This window comes from Carettochelys insculpta, chromosome 16, assembly GCF_033958435.1.
Source record: "Carettochelys insculpta isolate YL-2023 chromosome 16, ASM3395843v1, whole genome shotgun sequence".
In the NCBI taxonomy this organism is placed as follows: Eukaryota; Metazoa; Chordata; order Testudines; family Carettochelyidae; genus Carettochelys; species Carettochelys insculpta.
In genome coordinates, this window is record NC_134152.1 from 31,163,495 (window position 1) to 31,184,542 (window position 21,048).

Below are 21,048 nucleotides of genomic sequence, written 5' to 3' on the forward strand. Positions count from 1 at the left end.
CAGCTCTTTTTCTCATCCACTCCTCACACACAATGAGCCAACAGAAGAGGAGCCTTTTTATAACCAGTCTCAGCTGGTCCTTCATTGGCTCTACGTGTCCTGATTAGCCTGGCTCCTCTGAATCTGCAAGCTTCCTGATTGGCACCAGGTGTTTTAATTGGCCTGACTGCCCTGATTAATTTTAGCATGTTTCTGCTGGTTCTGGATTAGCACTTGCTAGTTTACTCTGGGAAAAAGGACCTATTTAATCTAGGGCTAATATATTTCCTTTCTATCACTTTGACCTGTCCCTCTATGTGTGTAATGTATAACAAACCTTATATGTGCAATTCCCTATGCAAACTGTAGGGAAATGATTAATAACAGCATTGTCTAGTGATAGCAGGAAAGACTGCAGGTAATTTACTCTCCACAAGGATATCATAGAATCATAGAACACTAGGACTGGAAGGGACCTCGAGAGACCATCGAGTCCAGCCCTCTGCCCCAATGGCAGGACCAAGTACTATCTAAACCATCCCTGATAGATGTCTATCTAACCTGTTCTTAAATATCTCCAGCGATGGAGACTGCACAACCTCCCTTGGCAATTTATTCCACAGTTTGACCGCCCTGACAGTTAGGAACTTTTTCCTAATGTCCAACCAAAACCTCCCTTGCTGCAGTTTAAGCCCGTTGCCTCTTGTTCTATCCTCAGAGGCCAAGAAGAACAAGTTTTCTCCTTCATCCTTATGACTCCCTTTTAGATACCTGAAAACCGCTATCATGTCTCCCCTCAATCTTCTCTTTTCCAAACTAAACAAGCCCACTTCTTTCAGCCTTTCTTCATAGGTCACATTCTCTAGACCTTTAATCATTCTTGTTGCTCTTTTCTGGACCCTCTCTAGTTTCTCCACATCTTTTTTTCCCCCCACATCTGTAAAAGAATGGCCAACACACCCTGTGGCTAAAATGAATGGACAGCATGAAGTTAATTTTTTTCTATTTCAGTGTGCTTTACAAATGAGCACCAGTTAATTCTGCACCAAGCTATGAGGCAAGTAAGTATTGTTAGTCCCATCACACAGATGGGGAAACTAAGACTGAGTAGGGACTTGCTCATGGGCACAGCAGCCAAGAATGTTAGAGCAGGGATTAGTGTTTGGGAATTCCTGGATCCCACTCCTGTACTCAAACCCTCCTCACTCTCACAGTCCCTGTTTCTGAAATTGTCATACTTTTAAAAAAGGCCAAGGGATAATTTAGGCAAGTCATCAAGTAAGAATTTCTTTTCTTCCTTCCCTCCAGGTGGAGAAACAGCGCAATGACCTCTCCCGTGACCTTGAGGATCTCAGTGACAGACTGGAAGAGGCTGGAGGTGCCACTACTGCACAGGTTAGGTACCGACCAGAAGAGTGCATCTGACCCTGTGGGTCCCCCTTTTTAGTGAGGTGTGAATATCTCTAGGCCTCTTGGCAGAACCTGCACTGAGCTAGTGAACAGGCCAGATTCTACATCCCATTGTAGCCCCAAACTGTTCCCAACCCCAGTTCTCCAAAGCCTTCCTCAAGCACAGCTCTGACCTCCAATAAGGAGACATGTCAGAAACTCTGTGAAGTCTGCTATGAACTATGAATTGATCCTGACATTACAGGAACAGCACCCAGAAACTATGGTGATAGACAGCAGACTTAAAACCCTTAGATCCTCCGAGAAGGAACTCACTAGCATGGAGAAGGGGTATGGCAGATGATTTGGGCAGATTTTCCATTGATTCCACAAGGAAAACATTTTGGCTGGAGTCCAGAGAATGTTTGTGTTTGAACTGGAACTCTGGATACTTTGCCTTTAGGGAGAATACGTCCTGGTAGACAGCTGAAAACTCATTAATGGAGTTACACCAGGACGGAGCTGGTGGAACAATTAAGCAAGCCAAAAGGCCTTTTGGCAAAAGAGCTCCTCAAAGAACATGCTGAGGATTGGTGGCTTTGCCAATTTTGGTGGCTGATTTGTGGTTTGTCCTCTCTGCAGATTGATCAGAATCGCAAGCGGGAGGCTGAGCTGCTGAAGCTGCGGCGTGAGTTGGAGGAGGCGGCCTTGCAGGGCGAAGCCACAGCCTCCACTTTGCGCAAGAAGCATGCAGACACCATGGCAGAGATGGCAGAGCATGCAGAGAACCTCCAGAGGGTCAAATCCAAGCTGGAGAAAGACAAGCAGGTCATGAAAGCTGAGATCGAGGACCTCAGTGCCACCATAGAGACCATCCAGAAATCCAAGGTAAGGAGTAAACTCCATGCCTCCAAAACCCACAAGACAAGCCAGGGGAGCTGCCCATATGTTGAAAACCACCAGTATCCACTGAAGCTGAGCCATTAGCACCTTGGAGCACCAGGCCAACATCCTGCTTGCCTCATCCATGCCAGTGGTTCCATTGTAATGACATAATGGGACAAATCGGGTGTGTTGGGGAGGAGAACTTGGCCCTTCAAGTGAGACTTTGCTTTGGTATGACTGACCTCATTCATTTACAGCTGAACGCCGAGGCCCATGTCCGCAAGCTGGAAGATAACTTGGCTGAGGCCAATTCCAGGCTGGCTGAGATGGAGAAGAACCAGGCGGAAAGTAATGCCATCAGAACCAGACTTCAAGGTAAAATCCCTGGTCTCTGTCAAAGTGTCTGTGCCATACTGGGCCTCGCTGCTCCTCCTCTTCCCCCCATCTCACTCTGGCAGCCCCTTCCATATCGCCTCTCCTCATCTTTTGTTCTGCAAAGTCTTTCTAGCAAGGCCGTGACTGCCCTGTCTCATCCTCTCTTTCAATTCATTGGGGCAGAATTATTTCACCTCTCACTTTACTCGTAGCTGAAAACAGTGAGCTGAGCCGGGAGCATGAGGAAACTCAGAGCAGGTTTAACCAGATTGTCCGTGTTAAGACCACCCTCACCTCTCAGGCTGATGACTTGAAGAGGCAGCTGGATGAGGAGTCGAAGGTATGCGTGATAGCCCAAGAGAGGGCTGCTGGCTGCACTAACTGCCATCCCATCCATTTCTCTCTTCTGAGTAACAAACCTTTTATTGTGCTAAAGACTCACCTCTCGCCATAGAAAATCCACCTGGTCCCAATCAGCCTAAAGTAACAAATAATACAAATCAACAGCATGTTTTATGCATGGATCTTGGGCTGTAGGTACCATTAGTCCCATTTTACAGATGAAGAAATAAGATGTAGGTCCCTTTAGCCCAGGCTTCTGTCTTCCAACAGTAGCCAGTGCCAGGTGCTTTAGAAGGAATGAAGAGAGACAATCATCAAGTGATCTATTCCATGATTCACTGCCAGCTTGTGGCAGACAGAAGCTAGGGACACTCGCCACATGGGGTTGCATCCCTGTCCAGCGTAGTTAATAGCCATTAATGGACATACACGGCAGGAACTTATCTAATTCTTTTTTGAACCCTGTTCCACCTTTGGCCTTACTTTATGCTCCAAGAAGACAAGCAACTCATGGCAGTTTTGGTATCTCTAGGCCCGTAGCACTGCTGTCGTCAGCCTGGCCAATACAAAACATGACCTGGACCTGATGAAAGAGCAGCTGGAGGAAGAGCAAGAAAGCAAAGCCGAGCTGCAACGCCTGGTCTCCAAACTCAACACTGAAGTCACCACGTGGAGGACCAAATATGAGACAGACGCTATTCAGAGAACTGAAGAACTGGAAGAGACCAAGTGAGCATTTGGCTTTCAAGGAGCTGATGGGGGAGATGAGATGGGGGTGGCCAAGGCCAATGTTCAGGTTGACTGTTAAGAGAGTCAGAGTTTAGGGCTGCAACGAAGGGTCCTGTGGCACCTTATAGACTAACAGAAAAGTTTAGAGCATGAGCTTTCGTGAGTTAACTCACTTCTTCAGATGCTGGTCCTGGAAATCTGCAAGGCCAGGTATAAATAGGCCAGAGCAAGGCTGGGGATAACGAGGTTAGCTCAGTCAGGCAGGCTGAGTTGTATTGTCATCAGTAGATCTGGAGGTGTGAACTCCAAGAGAGGGGAAGCTGCTTTTGTATTTAGCCAGCCATTCACAGTCTTTGTTTAATCCTGAGCTGAGGGTATTGAATTTGCAGATGAATTGTAGCTCAGCAATTTCTCTTTGGAGTCTGTTCTTGAAATTTCTTTGCTGCAGGATAGCTACTTTTAAATCTGGTCAGCATCTGATGAAGTGAGTCTGTGCTCATGAAAGCTCATGCTCAGAACTTTTCTGTTAGTCTATAAGGTGCCACAGGACCCTTCGTTGCTGTTACAGATCCAGACTAACACGGCTACCCCTCCGATACTAGGCAGCTAAGTGAATTGCAGATACACAATTCTACCTACGGCCACTGCATAGCTCGAATCAAACTGACTTATCTGCAATCGACTGACGTGTCTGTCTTCACAGAGGGAGGTCGATGGGAGAAACTCCCTTACTCCTCCCAACATCATGGAGTACAGGGGTTGACTGCCGACCCCAGAGAGTTCGATTTCGCGGGTCGCTACCAGGCATGCAAAATCAAACTCCAAAAGATTGACCCTGACCGAGTCGATCTTCCCTGTAGTGTAAACATACTCTCAGTCCTACTCAGTGCTTTTTTTGTGCCGGTACTCACCCCTCAGCAGCCCTAGCCATGGGATTGGCTGCGGGGAAGGGTGGAAGCGCAGAGCCAGTTGAGAACCGGCTCCTCTCTTTTTATCAAAAAGGCTCTGGTCCTACTCCTTGAGATCCCTAAGTGCCAGGCCAATGGGAGCTCGGGGCCAGGAAACCACCCAAGCGCAGATGGCTGAACTGTGTCCCAACCATTCCTTCCAGACCCCCGGGAGAAGAGATGAGCCTGCTGCACACTGTTAAAGGGTGCTGCCGGGTCCCTTCTCCAGCACCTCTCCACCCTCACTCCTGGCATCTTTGGATGCATTCTTGCTGAGTCAGCATCGCTGGAGAACCCTGCTGTAGTGGAACCCTTCTGCACCTGTTCAGCCGAGGGCAGGCTGTGGCTTTAACAGGCCTGTTACTGCACTGCTGTGCTGGGGCTTATTGGCAAAGCTGACTGGCAGGCGCAGTGAAAAGTGATGGATTGAAAAGAATGCCACAAAAACAATCAACTAAATGGTGCACCTGCCCTTCTCAAGATAGGAGAGTGCTGTTCCTGAGTCAGCCTTCTGCAGGCCTTGGGAGGGCCCTCTGATGGTGAAAACAGTGAACGGATCTGAGGTGGGGATGGGTGGGCAACCCTTTCTCCTGCCTCTTTCTTCAGCTTACCCTTTAAAACCTTCTACCCTCAGGAGAAAGCTCGCTGCCAGGCTCCAGGTGGCAGAGGAGACAGCTGAAGCTGCCCAAGCCCGGGCCGCCAGCATGGAGAAAACCAAGCAGAGGCTTCAGATCGAAGTGGAGGACCTCACTCTTGACCTGGAAAAGGTAAGGGACCTGATGATGCAGAGGTGGAGGCCTGCTCACAGATGCTTGAACAGAACATCCCAGGAAGCTCTAGCATCTGACCTAAAGCCCACTGAAGACCTTCTTCTGACTTCCACTGACTTTGGACCAGGCCCCCCCATTCATATGATTTTTATGGTCTCTATTCAGTTGCAAAGTTGAGACAAAATCTTGCATTACCAGAAGCAGCCAGGCACTAGATGTTTCCTATTGTGTGAAAGCCCAGATGACAGTCACAGACATTCCATATGGCCACACAGCATCTTTCTTGTAATTAGACTAATTAACCAGCTTCCAGCAACAGCAAAAGCAGGAGTCCATCTGGCCAGACAGTCCATCCTAGCTGCAGTGCCAGGTAACCCTCTTCTAAGTCTGTGTCTGCAATGCCATGTGGTTTTCAATGTTGCATCACCAGTGTTCGTGGCAGTGGTGAGAATGCTGGTGTTGACCGGCCACTGGTGTTTTAATCTCCATGTCATCTGACCCCTGCAGACTAGACAGTTGGGCAGCGAAAACACTAGTAATTGATGCTGACAGTCAACACTATTATTTCCACTTTTGCTACCACTAGTCTAGATCAGTGGCTCTCAGCCAGGGGTACCTGTACCCCTTGAGGTACTCAGAGGTCTTCCAGGGGGTACATCAACTCATCTAGCAATTTGCCTCTTATTACAACAGGCTTAAAGAAAAAGCATGATCAAAGTCAGTACAAATTTCATACTATGACTTTTTTGTACAGCTCTATGTTTTACATGTCCAAACTGTGTCTACACTTGTGTTCCAATTTTGAAAGAGGCATGCAAATGAAGGAGATTAAAATGCAAATGAGGTGCTGATTTACATATCTGGTGCCTCATTTGCATATTCTCCTTTTGAAAGAGAAAAAGCCGTGTAGACAGGGCTCTTTTGAAAATAAATCCCATCTTTGAAAGAACCCTTCTTCCTACTTTGTTTCAGGAAAAATGGTTCTTTTGAAGATGGGGTTTATTTTTGAGAGAGCCCCATCTACACTGCTTTTTTGCTTTCGAAAGAAGTTCTTTTGAAAGGAGAATATGCAAATGAGGTGCCAGATATGTAAATCAGTGCCTCATTTGCATTGTCCATTTCCTTTATTTGCATGCCTCATTTGAAAGAGGCATGCAAGTGTAGACACAGCTCCAGATTTAAACATAACATTTATATTCTAATTGGTTTATTTTATAATTTTATGGTAAACAGGAGAAGGGAAGCAATTTGTCAGTAATAATGTGTAGCAATACTTTGGTATTTTAAGATCTGATTTTTGGAAGCTAGTCATGTTTAAAAGCGAGGTGAAACTTTGGGCTTGCATGCTCCCAGCAGACTCCTGAAAGGCTACACTTACCTGGAAATGTGGAGAACCACTGCTCTGTAATAGTCAGGCAATTATTCAGAAAATGTTTTCAGAAGTTCTAGAACACCAAACGCACTCATAACAGAGAGGTAGCTGTGAGTCTGTACTCCAACAAAACAAAGCAACAGAAATGTAGCACTTTAAAGACGAGCAAAATGACCGAATAAATCATTTTGTTAGTCTTTAAAGTACTAAACACACTAGTAACACTGCATTGAGGTACAATTCTCTGTGATACAGTAGAACAAATGCGTTGCAATGGCAAAAAAAACTGAGTCTGAAAATTGTAGGTATTGGGGTAATTTTTTTTTAGGGGTACTTTATAAAAAGAATTTTGAACCAGGACTGCGGGGTTCTCCCAAGTCCAAGAGACTAAATGGGAGTTTTCCTAATGACTACAATGGGCTTTGGTTCAGATCTAGGAGCTGACAACTTCACTGAGTTATGGCATTGGGGCACAGGATGCTGTGCTGTCATTTTCCTCTGATGAAGATCATCTTTGGATTGCAAGAATGCTGGGCATATCCATGATTAAAAGTCATAAAGCTCCGGGCAAGAAAAACATGCTGTTATCCTTTCCCTTGTATGGTGATTCAGTTTAACGCAAACTATAACAGCCTTGGATAACCTCTTATGTGCAACTGCATCCAAAATGCTTTCGAAAGAGCCACAGTAGTTGACCACAAGAATTCCCAACACTGCAGCTGTACATGATATGTCTGAAACCTTTGCTTCCTGGCAGCATTATAACCACAGACTGGAGGGAGACCATCTCTTTGAAAGCAGCTCGGTGGTCCTGTCAAATTCCTAGCAGCAGGGAAAGAAAGCCAAGCAAATCATTTAATCCTCTCTTCAGAATGACTCAGAGGAACTCTGCCAGTCACTAGAACAGCTGCCAATATAACTGTGACTAGCTGGCAGGATAGGCCTGGCAGTGATATGTACAGAAAATCTTGTCTGTAGCAAAGGCTTGCCTTTCTTCTTCCAGGCCAATGCTGCTTGTGCTGCCCTGGACAAGAAGCAAAGGGCCTTTGATAAGATGCTGGCAGAGTGGCAGCAGAAATGCGAAGAGCTGCAGGTAGAGCTGGACAATTCCCAGAAGGAGTGCCGCATGTACATGACAGAAAACTTCAAGCTCAAGACGGCTTATGAGGAATCCCTAGAACACCTGGAGTCTGTTAAGAAGGAAAACAAGACCCTCCAGGGTAAGTCATGATGCCAGGTAAAAACAGACTCTGCACCTCTCCAAAGCCCCTGATTTACGCCTGTAGCTTCTCCCAGCTGATAATCATAGAACAGTAGGACTGGAAGGGACCTTGAGAGGTCATCAAGTCCAGTCCCCTGCCCTCATGACAGGACCAAGCGCCATCTAGAACGTCTCCAATAGGTGTTTATCTAACCAGCTCTTAAATATCTCCAGTGATAGAAATTCCACAACCTCCCTAGGCAATTTATTCCAGGTTCTTATCATGGTTTTCATTTTCAGTGGCGCTTTTGCTGTTGATGAATGTCTTTCTGAGGACCAAAGTAAGTTCTTGGTGTGAAATTCACCAAGCTCTCCCCACCACCCCGGTACCTCCCTATGCACAAATGCTAAGTAAATTGTCAACGTAACATAGGTAAATGCATAGCGCCGGGCTGAATGCTACAAGAAGATTGTTCCGCAGGTCAGCTGCCTCTTTGTGGCCATTGGGCTAAATTAGGAGCCATGACCAGTGTTCCCCATACAGGGACACTGGAACAATTTTTATAGTGGGGTTGCTGATGGCCACTGAATCAAACTGTAAACTCTGTATATAATGGAAACCACTTAAAGTCGGGGGTGCTGCAGCATCCACCGCATGCCTAGGTCCAGCACTTATGTCCCTGGAAGTTGAGTGCTTGGGTGGCCACTCAGGAGAGATTCAAGTGCCACCCAGCTAAATAGCAGAGCACCCACAGCTGGCAGCATGTGTTTCTATTGGTGGTACCCATCCACACATGCCGCTGTACACGTAACAGTTATTCTGTCCATGGATGGAAAATATCAGAAAGAACACTGTGACCAGTGTTCCTGTAAGCTGAGCGTTCAGGCAGCCACCCAAGAGAGAGTTAAATGCTTCCCAGCTGATTAGTAGAGAGCCCAGAGCTGGCAACATGTGTTTTTACTGGCGGCACACATCCCCTTATGCTTCAGTGCACAAATAACAAAAGCTATTTCACACATGGATGGGAAAAATAGAGGGAACATTGGCCATGACCTCTGTGCAGCCCTTGGGGGCTGATCATTAGTACCAGATAATAGGGGGTGTGCTAGACTGGTGGTTAAAGCACTCAACCAGAATACAGGAGACTTGGACTCCATTCCCTGTTCTGACTCAGAGTTTTGCTGTAACCTTCAGCAAGTCACTTAATCGCTCTCTGCCTCAGTTTACCCATCTGTAAAATGGGAGAAATTACATTGATTTTTTTTTCCTGACAGGTATCAGAGGTGTAGCTGTGTTAGTCTGTATCCACAAAAGCAACGTGAAGTCCTGTGACACCTTATAGACGAACAGATATTTTGGAGCATAAGCTTTAGAGCATAAGCTTTCATGCATCTGACGAAGCGGGTCTTTGCCCATGGAAGCTTATGCTCCAAAAAAATCTGTTCGTCTATAAGGTGCCACAGGACTTCACGCTGTTTCTCTTGACAGGCATAGTGTGAGGAAAACTCCATGAATATTTGGCAGGAGTTATGGCCCTCTGGCAGTGTGCTCCAGAGGGGAAAAAAAAATAACAATGGGCTTACTGGCACTGCCCTGGTACTCTTCCCCCATAACCCTTTGCTATGGCCTACACTGGCTGGCATAGAGGGCTTTTCGCATTGCAAAAGCAGCCATTTGAGAGGAGGGAGGAAGACTGGAGAAAGACTGTGGAGTATATCTTGTTGCTGATTGGGTTTCTCTTATCCTCATTCCTGGATACTGGCTGCCCACAGGACTCAATCAAAAATCCAGCGCAATAGTTAGAACCAAAAGCAAAGTCCCACTGATTGGAAATATGGGCTCTCCCCGGGTTACCAACATCCAACTTACAAACATCCACACATACAAACTAAGCTCACCTGGGAGCTGGCCAGAGGCACAGGAGGCAGCAAGCTGTACAAGTGCTGGCTGAGGGACTCCGGAGGAGCAGGGTGCAGTCGTGCAGCCAGTGACTGGAGAGACACGGAACTTTAAAGGGGAAATCGCTACTTCTCGCCAGCTGCACAGCCTCCCCCTGCACCTCTGGAGTCCTCTGGCTTGCAGCTCCAGGTGAGCAAGGCTGGATGCAGCCCACATGGACGGGCACTGGCTGGGAGAAGGACTGGCTGAAGGAGACGGTGCCGAGCCGACTGGGGATGGTAGGGCTGGGGGATGTCCAGAAGTCCCCTTCAGAATCACCACCTACCTTCTCATCCTTCTCTAATTAAACCTGCCTTTCCCAGAACACTAGCATTCAAGGTTAAATTTAAAAACTGTTTCTACTATTTTTCATTGCAGATATCCAGTATTTCAGCTGTATTACGGGTTAAATAGGCTTTTGGGGGGCTAGCCTGGGAACCAAACTACCATTTCTAACCTTGTTTCTATGGGAAAAGTATGCTGAGATCCAAACAACTGACTTACAAATGAACATTTGGAATACAGCCCATTTGTAAGCTGCAGACTTCCAGGGGAGTCACAGAAACGGGCAGGAAAGGACTCAGAGTTCATCTAATCCAGTCTTCTGCACTGAGATAGGACAAAGTATGCCTAAGCCATCCCTGACAGATGTCTGTCTAAGCTGTTCTTAAAATGCATCCAATAATGGCGATTCCACAATCTCCATTGGTAACCCATTCCAGTACTTAATTATCCTTTACTGAGAAAGTTTTCCAACTATCTCAGGGTACATCTGCCTGACAGGGAAATCGACCCTGCCACAGCTGATCTTCTGGAGTTCAATTTAGCGCGCCTAGTGCGAAACACGGTAAATCGAATTGACGGGGCAGCCCCGTCGACTGCAGTACTCCTGTCTCCCATTAGGAGCTAGCTCTCCATTGATCTCCCTTAGTGAAGAGGGCGCAGACGCCCAAATTAAGACATGTTGACTTTAGCTATGTAACTAACATAGCTGGAATCTCGTACCTTAATTCGTCCTTCCCCTGTAGCATAGACACACCCCAGTTGAAATTCCCCTTGCTCCTTAAGTTGACACCAAGCCATTTCTTAAAAGATCAGCCCAGGTTGCCCTTGTTAACAGTTCCCAGTCATGGAATATATCTATCCCGTGAAATCTCTGTTTTCCTTCCTCAGAGGAGATCAAGGATCTGATTGACCAGTTGGGAGAGGGAGGCAGGAGTGTACATGAGCTACAGAAGATGAAGAAGAAGCTGGAGGCTGAGAAGGATGAACTGCAGATGGCGCTAGAGGAAGCAGAGTCTTCTCTGGAGGTAATAATTTTATCCAGTTCTGAAAACTACACAAGGGCAACACATGAGTCTACTAGTACAGGTTGAATGTCTCTAGACCGGCACCTTTGGGACCTGGCTGGTGCCCAGCGAGAGAGTTTGCTGGCCCATGGGAGGTCAATCTTTTCTAGCAGCATTATCAACACTTCCACTGCTTACTGGGCTCTTAGAAGACATTCAGGGGTAAATTTCAGCTAAATAACAGCACAGAACCCTGAGAGCTGTGGCTCGTGGCTGAAAACAAATTTTAAGGGACCTCAGGGAACTTGGCCACACCCATGATAAATGGTTGTCTGGCTAATGAAAATCATGCTGGATTATGCATGTTGCCAGAGGAGAGAGTGCCGGCCTAGAAAGATTCAACCACACACTATTCCAGTAGATAAATTATATTGCTTTTAGTTCTTAAATGCCATTAATTCACACTTACGAAAGCTCACCTAATAAATTATTTTGTTAGTCTTCGAAGTGCTACTTGACTGCTTTTTTGTTTTTATATTGTATGTTTGCTGCTAGGTTGAAGAAAGCAAACTGATCCGTATTCAGCTTGAACTAGCTCAAGTTAAAGCTGACATTGACAGAAGAATCCACGAGAAAGAAGAGGAATTTGAAGCTACCAGGTGTGGAATTTTTACGTGCTCGACGATACACACCCAGAGCTTTTTCGCTCAAGACGCAGTGAGGCGGTATATGGTCCCAGCGTGACTATTCTTCCTTTCAATGAAAGAAGCCACCATTTGCTTGGATGATCTGTTGTGTTGGATCAGATCTAGTGCGTATATTACCAGGGGACCTTGTCTTCATATTAAGAAGCAGGTGACTGTAGGAGATTCAGGGTCAAACCCAGCTATTCATGGTGTCATTGATGTTTCAAATGTTGTGCAGCATAACCAAGAACAAAATATGGCTCCTAATCAGTGTTCCTTGTAAGCTGAGTGCTTGGGTGGCTGCCCAGGAGAGATTCAGGTGCTGCCCATCTGATAGCAGAGTGCCCACAGCTGCATACAGCTGGGAGCTTGTGTTTCTAGTGGTGCTGCACACCCACACAGGCCTTGGTGCACATAACAAAATTTGTTCCTCCCATGGATGGAAAAAATGAGAGGGAAGCCAGCTCCTAATACATTCCTTAGATACCATCGGAACAGTTACAGGTGTAAAGCCAATTGCTACTAGAGATGGGGTTGACATGTGAGGGGTGCACAAGGGGGTCACAGACACTCCCCCCCACACCCCTCCGTCAGTGCTGTGCTGCTTCCAGTGAGTGCAGAGGCGCGGCCTGAGAGCTGTGTGAGATACAGCAGCTAAAACTGCTCTCCGGCTGTGCCACTGCCCCCACACTCATCAGGAGTGGTGCTGCGCTTCCAGAGGAAGAGGAGGGCAGCAGTGGGGCAAGAGCGGGGGCAGAGGCAGGGTAAGGGCAGGGAGGGGCACAGGAGGACTGCAATGGGGATGCAAAGCCATTGCCCCTCCCCTACCCCCAAAGTGCCTCCCTATCCAGTCGCCCCTGACTGGAAAGTAGGCTGGAACATAACGTGGGAGGCAGAGTGTCCCACAACCAGGGTTCTTACACTTTTTTCTGGGGCATACGCTGCTGGTCAGCATCAGAGGTAGAACAATGGACTAGACGGACCTTGGCTCTGACTCAGCCTAGCAACTGTTAGAGTTCTGAGGTTCACAAAGGGGGTTGAATGGTGTATCTCAGAGGAAAGTGGTAAAGCACAATTATCACGTCACTCTCGGGTTTGTTTCCGGTGCTTAGCTGTTTCATTGGTGACATTTCGATCCATTTCAGATCTCTACTTACTAGCAGGACGTACTCTGAGGAGGAAAAACAAGCAGTCCTGGAGCACCTTAAAGCAGTGGTTCCCAACCTTCTCAGTACCCCAGCACACTTCAATGAGACAAACGATTCCACGGCACACCCACGTTTTTCAGCAGAATCAATTGCTCCTAAACATTGCCCCTCCCCACCATCGGAGTGGTTTAAATACCACGTCTCAGCTCCAGCAGGCTCCAAACCCTCCCTCTTTTCCTGCTTGCCACTATGGGGAGCAGGCAGCTTTGCTGCTTGAGCTCCAGCTGCCATGGAATTGTCAATTTTTTCCTGCAGTGGCTCTGCAAAGAGCTGCCAGGAGGGGAAACTGAAGACATTGCATGGCACACTCGGACAGTTCTCATAGCGCACCACTGTGTCGCAGTACACCGGCTGGAAACCGCTGCTTTAAAGGCTAACCATTTCATTTCTTAGGTAATGAGCTTTCATGAGTAATATCAGAGAGGTGGCCGTGTTAGCCTCTACTCCAACAAAACAAAGCAGCAGAAATGTAGCACTTTAAAGACTAACAAAATGATTTATTCAGTGATGATCTTTCATGGGACAGACCTACTTCTTCAGATCTCTCATGAGTTAAGACCTACTTTATCACATTTTGTCAGATTTCTGATGAAGTGGGTCTTACCCACAAAAGCTCATTACCTAATAATTAAATTGTTAGTCTTTAAGGTGCTACAGGACTGCTTGTTTTTTGTGATGCTATGGACTAACACAGCTCCCCCCTCTGAGACTGTCTAAGGAGGAAAGATTTTAGGATCTATGTGGCTGCCGGGATCCAGAATCCCATTTTCAGACAGTTTCTGAATTGGTCCCTTCTCATTATTTCATGAATAATTACTTGGTTTCACCTGTCTAAAGCCAAAGGCTGGACTAGACTCAGGTTTAACAGCATGATACAATTTGTGCTTCATTGGACTCCACAGGAAAAATCATCAGCGTGCAATTGAGTCTCTGCAGGCAAGTCTGGAGATAGAGGCGAAAGGGCGTGCGGAAGCACTCAGGCTCAAGAAGAAGATGGAGACAGATCTGAATGAAATGGAAATCCAGCTGGATCATGCCAACAGGAACAACAGTGAGCTCGTCAAGACACTGAAAAAACTGCAGCAGCAGATCAAGGTAAACTGCAGAGGAGGAAATAGGACATTGAAGGCAAAACTTTATCAATGTACATCTTTTTGCAGTACTACTTGCCGGAAGTTGGATAGATAGTCTCATTTTGAGAGATTCCGTCAGTTCAAATGTGCCCGCAAATTCAGGTTTGGTAAGGAAAAGCTCTAAATCAGATATGAATCAGGAGAGAGGAACCAGTAGCACAGACTTTTATAAAACCTCAGACCAACAGGACAGTTTCCATGCATTTAAAACAATTGCAATGAAAACAGTTTTGTTTTTAACAGACTTTGCCCTCCAAGGTTGACAAATCTAACCACACTTCATCCCTCCAGAGCAGGAGAACCTGAAAGTGAAATTGACTAGAAATCGACTAATCTGGAAAGTGAACCTTACTAGTCTGTTTTCTTTGTCCAAGGTCAGAGAACTACAAAAAGAATACAAACCCCAAATGCAAGGCAAACCAAATTTAGATTAAAAATTAAAACAAAATTTTAAAAGACAGATCAGGGTTCCCTCTAATTTTTTCCATCCATGGATGGAATAAATTTTGTCATGTGCACCAAGGCATGTGCGTTTGTGCACCGCCAATAGAAACACATGGTGCTGTCTGTGGGCACTCGGCTAACCAGCTGGGTGACACCTGAATCTCTCCTGGGTGGCTGCTCAAGACTCATCTTAGAGGGAACACTGGGCCAGATCCTCAGCTGATGGAAACTGGTGTCACCCCAGCAGAGGATCTAACTCTTATAGCCTCAGGCAGGGCTCAGCATCCCCCAGCATGGGTGCCAAGAGTGGCACGTGAGCCGAAATTCAGCAGCAAGTGAGGCAGGAGCTCAGCCACTCTCCTCCTTCCCCATGCAGCCACTAGCTTGCTCAAAGCCAGGCCATCTGGAGATTAACAAAAGACCAGCTCAGGCTACCAACTACCACTTAAATTGTAAAGCTCTGCATCTTACTTTATTTATGAATGAAGCTGTTGTAATTAGGCCTATTAGTGACTTTCAAAAAGTATCACCGGCACTCAAACTGTACAGAGAGGACAAAAGGTCAAATTTTGGCACATGAAAGGTTGCTGACCCCTGAACCAAAGTGTTGTAACAGTATAGAAAAGTACATTTGGTTTTGGTTTTTTTTAAATAGATGGGTCTTCTTTTTCTCTTTGACACTTTGACTGAAGTCAAAGAAGTTGCACTAGTGCAAAAGAGACATAAGAGAGATCAGAAGTGGACATCATGATTTTTAACGGGGCATTGTCCCTTTAAAAGAAAGGAGAAAACACAGAGCTACTTGGTGGGCTTTCTTCTACCTTCCTGCTTCCTCTGCATACTTTTTAGTCATGCTGGTCCCTCTTTTGCCTTCAGGACCTTCAGATTCAGATGGATGAAGACGCTCGCCAGCATGAGGAGCTCCGGGAACAGTACAACCTGCAGGAACGCCGCCTTAGCTTGATACAGACAGAGCTGGAAGAAATGCGGACTGGCCTGGAGGGCAGCGAGCGCTCTCGCAAACTCCTGGAGCAGGAGCTGATTGAGATCACCGAGAGGCACAATGAAATCAATGTCCAGGTGAACAGAAATGCTGTGCTTTTAATATGGGGTCACTGCAGTCTCTGCTCCACTGGTGGCATTACAAGTCTGATGTGCTTAGATGTAGGGTTTTCAGATTTCCCAGGAGACAAATGCTACAGATAAGCTGTACATTCTTTGCACAGCAACTCTGTCTGTGTGTGCAGAGTGCCTAGAGACTAAGGGTATGTCTATACTAGGCAAAGTAAGTCATAAATAAACCAGAAACATAAAAACTACAAATGCAGGATTAACAAACAAGACTTTGGTAGACAAAAGGATAAAACACATCATACAAAATTGGTTGCCAAAGAAAATCATCTTCATATACAATTAAAACAAACATACAGGGCCAAATGGACCTCTAGGTTCGAGCCAGCAAAGTACCAAGTTGGCTACTCCAGGGTCCAGTTAGGGACTATACAACTGGGCTTGTTGGGTCACTGAGTCTTCCCTCCTCCCTCCAGAACCAAAGCCTGCTGGTGATAAAGCGCAAACTGGAGTCTGACCTGATGCACATTACAAGCGAACACGAGGAGATGATCAGCGAGTTCCGAGCTGCCGATGAGAGAGCCAAGAAAGCCATGGCTGATGTAAGTTGCACCCGGCCTGCAGGGATGGTCCCTACATGCCTGGGAGTTGTATATCTGCTTTTTCCTGCACTGCTCAATTTGAAGTGCATCGTTACTGGTCAGTCTCGGCACTTCCATTGGATTTTCCGGTCCCACAGGGCTGCTCATCTGTCCACCAATATGGCCAATAGATGTGGAGAAATCCACTTCTTTCCTCTTGTTAGGGAAGGGATCTTCAGTATGGCGCCCTGGAGAGTGCCTCCATTTCCCCTTGTGTTATGTCCCCGCTTTCCTCAAGGATTGACATTGAACCTGTCCACAAATTGGACACTCTCCCTCTGCAGCCAGTCAAGGCCATTCATAATTGGCATGGAGAGCAGATGAGTGGGCACTGTTGAGTAAATTTCTCAGTTGCCATTCGATGTGTGGCACCTCACAAATATCATAGACAGCTGTAGATATAATACTGAGTATTTCCTCCCAAAAAGAGGCTGAACTTCTGCCTTCTCTCTGTGCTCAGCTTCAACCTGTTCATACAGAATCATCACCTGGCGGAAGAAGCACAGGCTGCAGGAACCCACTCCCAGCAGCTTTCCCTCCCCCAGATCTGAACTTTGGCTGCCCTGTCAATTTCATGCTCACTTGTCAATTTCATGGCCAGGCGCCATGAAACTGACAAGACTGTCTGGCTTCCAGTGGGGAGCAGGCACTGGGGAGAGAAATCCTGGGTAGCTTTTCCCTCCTCACAGCGGGGAACATGCAATGTGTGTGTGGGGAGGTGGCAGCCTCTGGGGCAGCTGGGCTTCTAGGCTCACAGCTCCCCACACTGACCCTCTTAGGTTGGTAGAAATAGTCCTGCTAAGGACACACACCACTAATCCAAGGAGGTTAGTGTGACGAGGCACCACTGCAGTAATTATTGCGATGGCTGTAAATGGACCTAAAGTAGGTTGACATATTTCTAGTATAAATGTATTGTATCTTATGTTCTAATCTATCTTCTTCTCAGTGGAGGATGGAAAGCATAAACAATGGATTTTTGTAAGCAGAAATTCTTGACTTAATGAAAGGGACGGGTAATATCTTAGACTGTGCCCAGGCTTAACAGTAAGAAAACACAGATCTGTTGTCTTCAGGCCTGATCCAAAGCCCACTGACTTCAGTGAGTTTTGAATCAGGGTTTTAGAGAGGCAAACTATGATACACAGAACAGAGTTCTAAATCCTGCAAAATCCCCCACATTGCAGCATACGGACATCAAGTTTAAATATCTAGCTTTGAATGCTCGGTATAAATAGTCTGTGCTGACAAGCTGTTTCTTACCCTTCTCTTAGGCTTCCCGCATGGCAGAAGAGCTGCGTCAGGAGCAGGATCACAGCATGCATCTGGAAAAGATCAAAAAGAACTATGAAATCACAATAAAAGACCTGCAAGTCAAGATGGAAGAGGCTGAGCAGTTGGCCCTGAAAGGAGGAAAACGCACTATCATGAAACTTGAGACCCGGGTAAGAAAAACTGAATAGGTCTACTTGGAAAAATTCTTCCAACACTCCTGTCCAACCCTTCTCTGATCTGAGCTTTGGTACTCAGGAAAAATATCTCAAAAGAAAAGGAATATTTTTTATTAAAAGGGCCAGTGTATCCCAGATGTTTAAGATATTTAAGATAAATTAAAATCCATTCAGGACACTTACGGTTTCCTGCAGTGCAAAGAAAGATCAGTGATGCTCCTCTGCTTTACATGCAATATTTGATTTGATCCTAAATGTGGCTATGACACTAACTTGGACATATTATCATTAACCTGGCCATTTATCTGTCAACACTGATGAGTTCTACTGGCCCCATTCCACACAGGGTCTTCTTGGATCCAGTGATATATCTTCTTGGGCTTGTGTGCTTATTTATGGCAAGTGAAATACCCCGAGGGAGTAAGTTAAAGCTACAAAAACAATCTCCAGATTCTCAGTGTGCCTACCAATCTCCATTTCTATCATGCTGCATGCAGCTCTGCTGTAGCCTGCTTGGTTAACATAAGAATGGACATACTCGTTCAAACCAAAGGTTCATCTAGCCCCATATCCTGTCTTCTGACAGTGGCCAATGTCAGGTGTCCCAGATGAATGAACAGAATAGATACTCATCAAGCAATTCCTCTCCAATCATCCATTCCCAGCTTCTGACAGACAGAGGCTAGGGACACCATTCCTACCCATTCTGGCTAATAGCCATTGATGGACCTATCCCAACCTTGTTAAAGTCCTGGTCTTCACAACATCCTCTAGCAAGGAGTTCCACAGGTTGACTGTGTGTTGCATGAAGAAATGCTTCCTTTCATTTGTCTTAAATCTGCTACCCATTAATTACATTTGATGACCCCTAATTTTTGTGTTATGGAAACAAGTCAATAACTTTTCCTTATTTACTTTCTCCACACCAGTCATGATTTGATAGACCTCGATCATGTCCCCACTTAGTCTTCTCGTTTCTCAGTTGAAGTTTTTAACCTTCTTTTTCAGATCAAGGAACTGGAAACAGAGTTAGATTCCGAGCAGAAGCGTCACGTGGAGACAGTGAAAACTCTGCATAAAAATGAACGCCGCCTGAAAGAGCTGATCTTCCAAACAGAAGAGGACCACAAAACCAACCAGCGCATGCAGGAGCTTGTGGAGAAACTGCAGAACAAGCTGAAGTCGTACAAGAGACAAATTGAGGAGGCTGTATGTACCCTATACTGTAACTCTATCCACTGATGTGCACCCAATAATATCTACCATGTGTTGCATCTTCAAAATAAACATAACCTGTAATACATGTTCATCAGTAGCATCAGTGCAGCCAGTCATCAGCAGAGCCCTGCAAATCCACAGATATCCACGTGTCTCCATCTGTAGATGTAGATGTGGATATCCACAGCTCATCTTTGCAGATACTGATACAGATATATGATTTTGTATCCGCTCAGGGCTCTCATCATCAGGCTCCTGTTTTATGCTGCCTTTTCCTGCCATCATTTATAATATGTGCCCCAACCTACCAATAAGAAGAGAGCCACTTAACACCCCCCCTCCTGCCTTATCCTTCCCAAAAATCAGGTTAATTCACGTTGTCATCTCAGCCTCTTGCTGTTGTTTGGCTGCCCTCACAAGCTACCTACAACATCGGTCAGTGTGTCTGTGTGTAAAGTATATTTACTTCTGGTACAAAAATTCACTATACACTTTGCCAGCCTCTCTACTACAGTCCCCTTTCGAAAGGGAAATGCAAATGAGGCAAACTGAAAATGCAAATAAAGTGCCAATTTACATATCTTGCGTTTCATTTGCATAATTGCACTTTTGAAAGAAAAACAGCAGGGTAGACAGGGTTCTTTCGAAATAAAAACCCCTTTTTGGAAAATACCCTGGAAAAAAATTATGAAGCAGTGTGCTTTTAAAAATAGGGTTTTATTTCAGAAGAACCCCAACCACACAGCTGTTTTTCTTTTGAAAAATGTGATTATGCACATGAAAGGCAAGATATGTAAATTGGCGTTTCATTTGCATTTTTGATTTGCCTCATTTGCATTCCCCTTTCGAAAGGGGACTGGAGTGTAGATGCAGCCTTTGCCTGGTTGGTTATATTAATGGAAGACAAGGTCAGAGACATTTTGTGCTAGTATTGTTTAATATAAAGATTTAACAACAACAACAAAAAAAAGCCATCTTTTCTTGTGTCCCCAGGAGGAACAGGCTAACCAGAGCATGGCAAAGTACCGAAAGACCGTGCACGAGCTGGATGATGCAGAAGAAAGAGCTGGAATGGCTGAATCGGCTCTCAACAAATTACGCACCAGGCACCGAGTGGCTGGGAGCAAAGGATACACTTCTGTGGAGATCATCCAAGTATCGAAGTCTTCTGCTTCCAAGTCTGCTTCTGGGGAATAAAGACCTATGCTCCGAGCCGGCAGCTGGTAGGTCTGCATGCCTCGCTGTTTGCAGACAGGGTACTGGGATGGATTCGGAAACACACGCGCAGTTACTGAAATCAGGTGATTTGCTGAATTCACTATGGTGATGGGGCCATTCTGCGTGGCTCTGCTCATGTGGGAAGAGGATTTTGATGTAGAAGAGGACTACAGTGATTAGAGATGATGTGACAATCTTAGAGGCTGCACTGTCGCTCCTTAGCTCAGAGGCCATGGGACTGCTGTCCCCTTCATGTCCCCTCCAGTAGAACCTAAACCAAAATTGATATGCTTGGCCCAGAGAGATCACGATTTGGTCCTATTAAAGGAAATCAGCATTGGGAAGTTCAGATGGACATTTATATGGATCTTGTAGCATTTCTCACCTTGTTCTTCTTAGGAAGGATCTGAATAGATACAGAAGTTGCTATTGCAATCCAACTTCAATGTCTTGCTCCTTCCAGGGTGACACCTTCCCAGAGAGCTGCCCACTGCGAGATTGCTATCCTTGTGAGGAATTGAAAATAGCAGCCTCGAGCCATCAAGGAGACGCCTACCTACGAAGAAAAAGGTGGAAACAGAGAATGTGTGTGTGTTTCTGAAGGGGAAAGAATTGAGTGTTCTCATCATTGGAGATCTTGAAACCACGTACTTCCCCTGATCGGATTAAACCACCAAATCATATAGGCTTGGCTGTTTTCTGTTGAAATGGGTCTGCTTTCATGTGAATTTTACATTTTCATGTCAAGGACGGAAGGTGTA

The 21,048-nt window shown here is 45.9% G+C and overlaps 1 protein-coding gene across 1 annotated transcript in view; it reads left to right on the forward strand.

The window, feature by feature from the left end:
• The window catches only part of MYH16 (myosin heavy chain 16), a 58,362-nt gene extending 37,314 nt beyond the window's left edge, over nt 1-21,048 (forward strand). The window contains exons 28-43 of the mRNA XM_075010226.1: nt 1,288-1,374; nt 2,011-2,256; nt 2,511-2,628; nt 2,841-2,968; nt 3,503-3,699; nt 5,281-5,413; nt 7,792-8,008; nt 11,102-11,238; nt 11,773-11,876; nt 14,014-14,206; nt 15,565-15,768; nt 16,236-16,361; nt 17,675-17,845; nt 18,860-19,060; nt 20,063-20,292; nt 20,751-21,048. Coding sequence (XP_074866327.1) covers nt 1,288-1,374; nt 2,011-2,256; nt 2,511-2,628; nt 2,841-2,968; nt 3,503-3,699; nt 5,281-5,413; nt 7,792-8,008; nt 11,102-11,238; nt 11,773-11,876; nt 14,014-14,206; nt 15,565-15,768; nt 16,236-16,361; nt 17,675-17,845; nt 18,860-19,060; nt 20,063-20,266 — 2,466 coding nt within the window. The 3' untranslated portion in view covers nt 20,267-20,292; nt 20,751-21,048. The remainder of the gene's footprint in view (nt 1-1,287; nt 1,375-2,010; nt 2,257-2,510; nt 2,629-2,840; nt 2,969-3,502; nt 3,700-5,280; nt 5,414-7,791; nt 8,009-11,101; nt 11,239-11,772; nt 11,877-14,013; nt 14,207-15,564; nt 15,769-16,235; nt 16,362-17,674; nt 17,846-18,859; nt 19,061-20,062; nt 20,293-20,750) is intronic.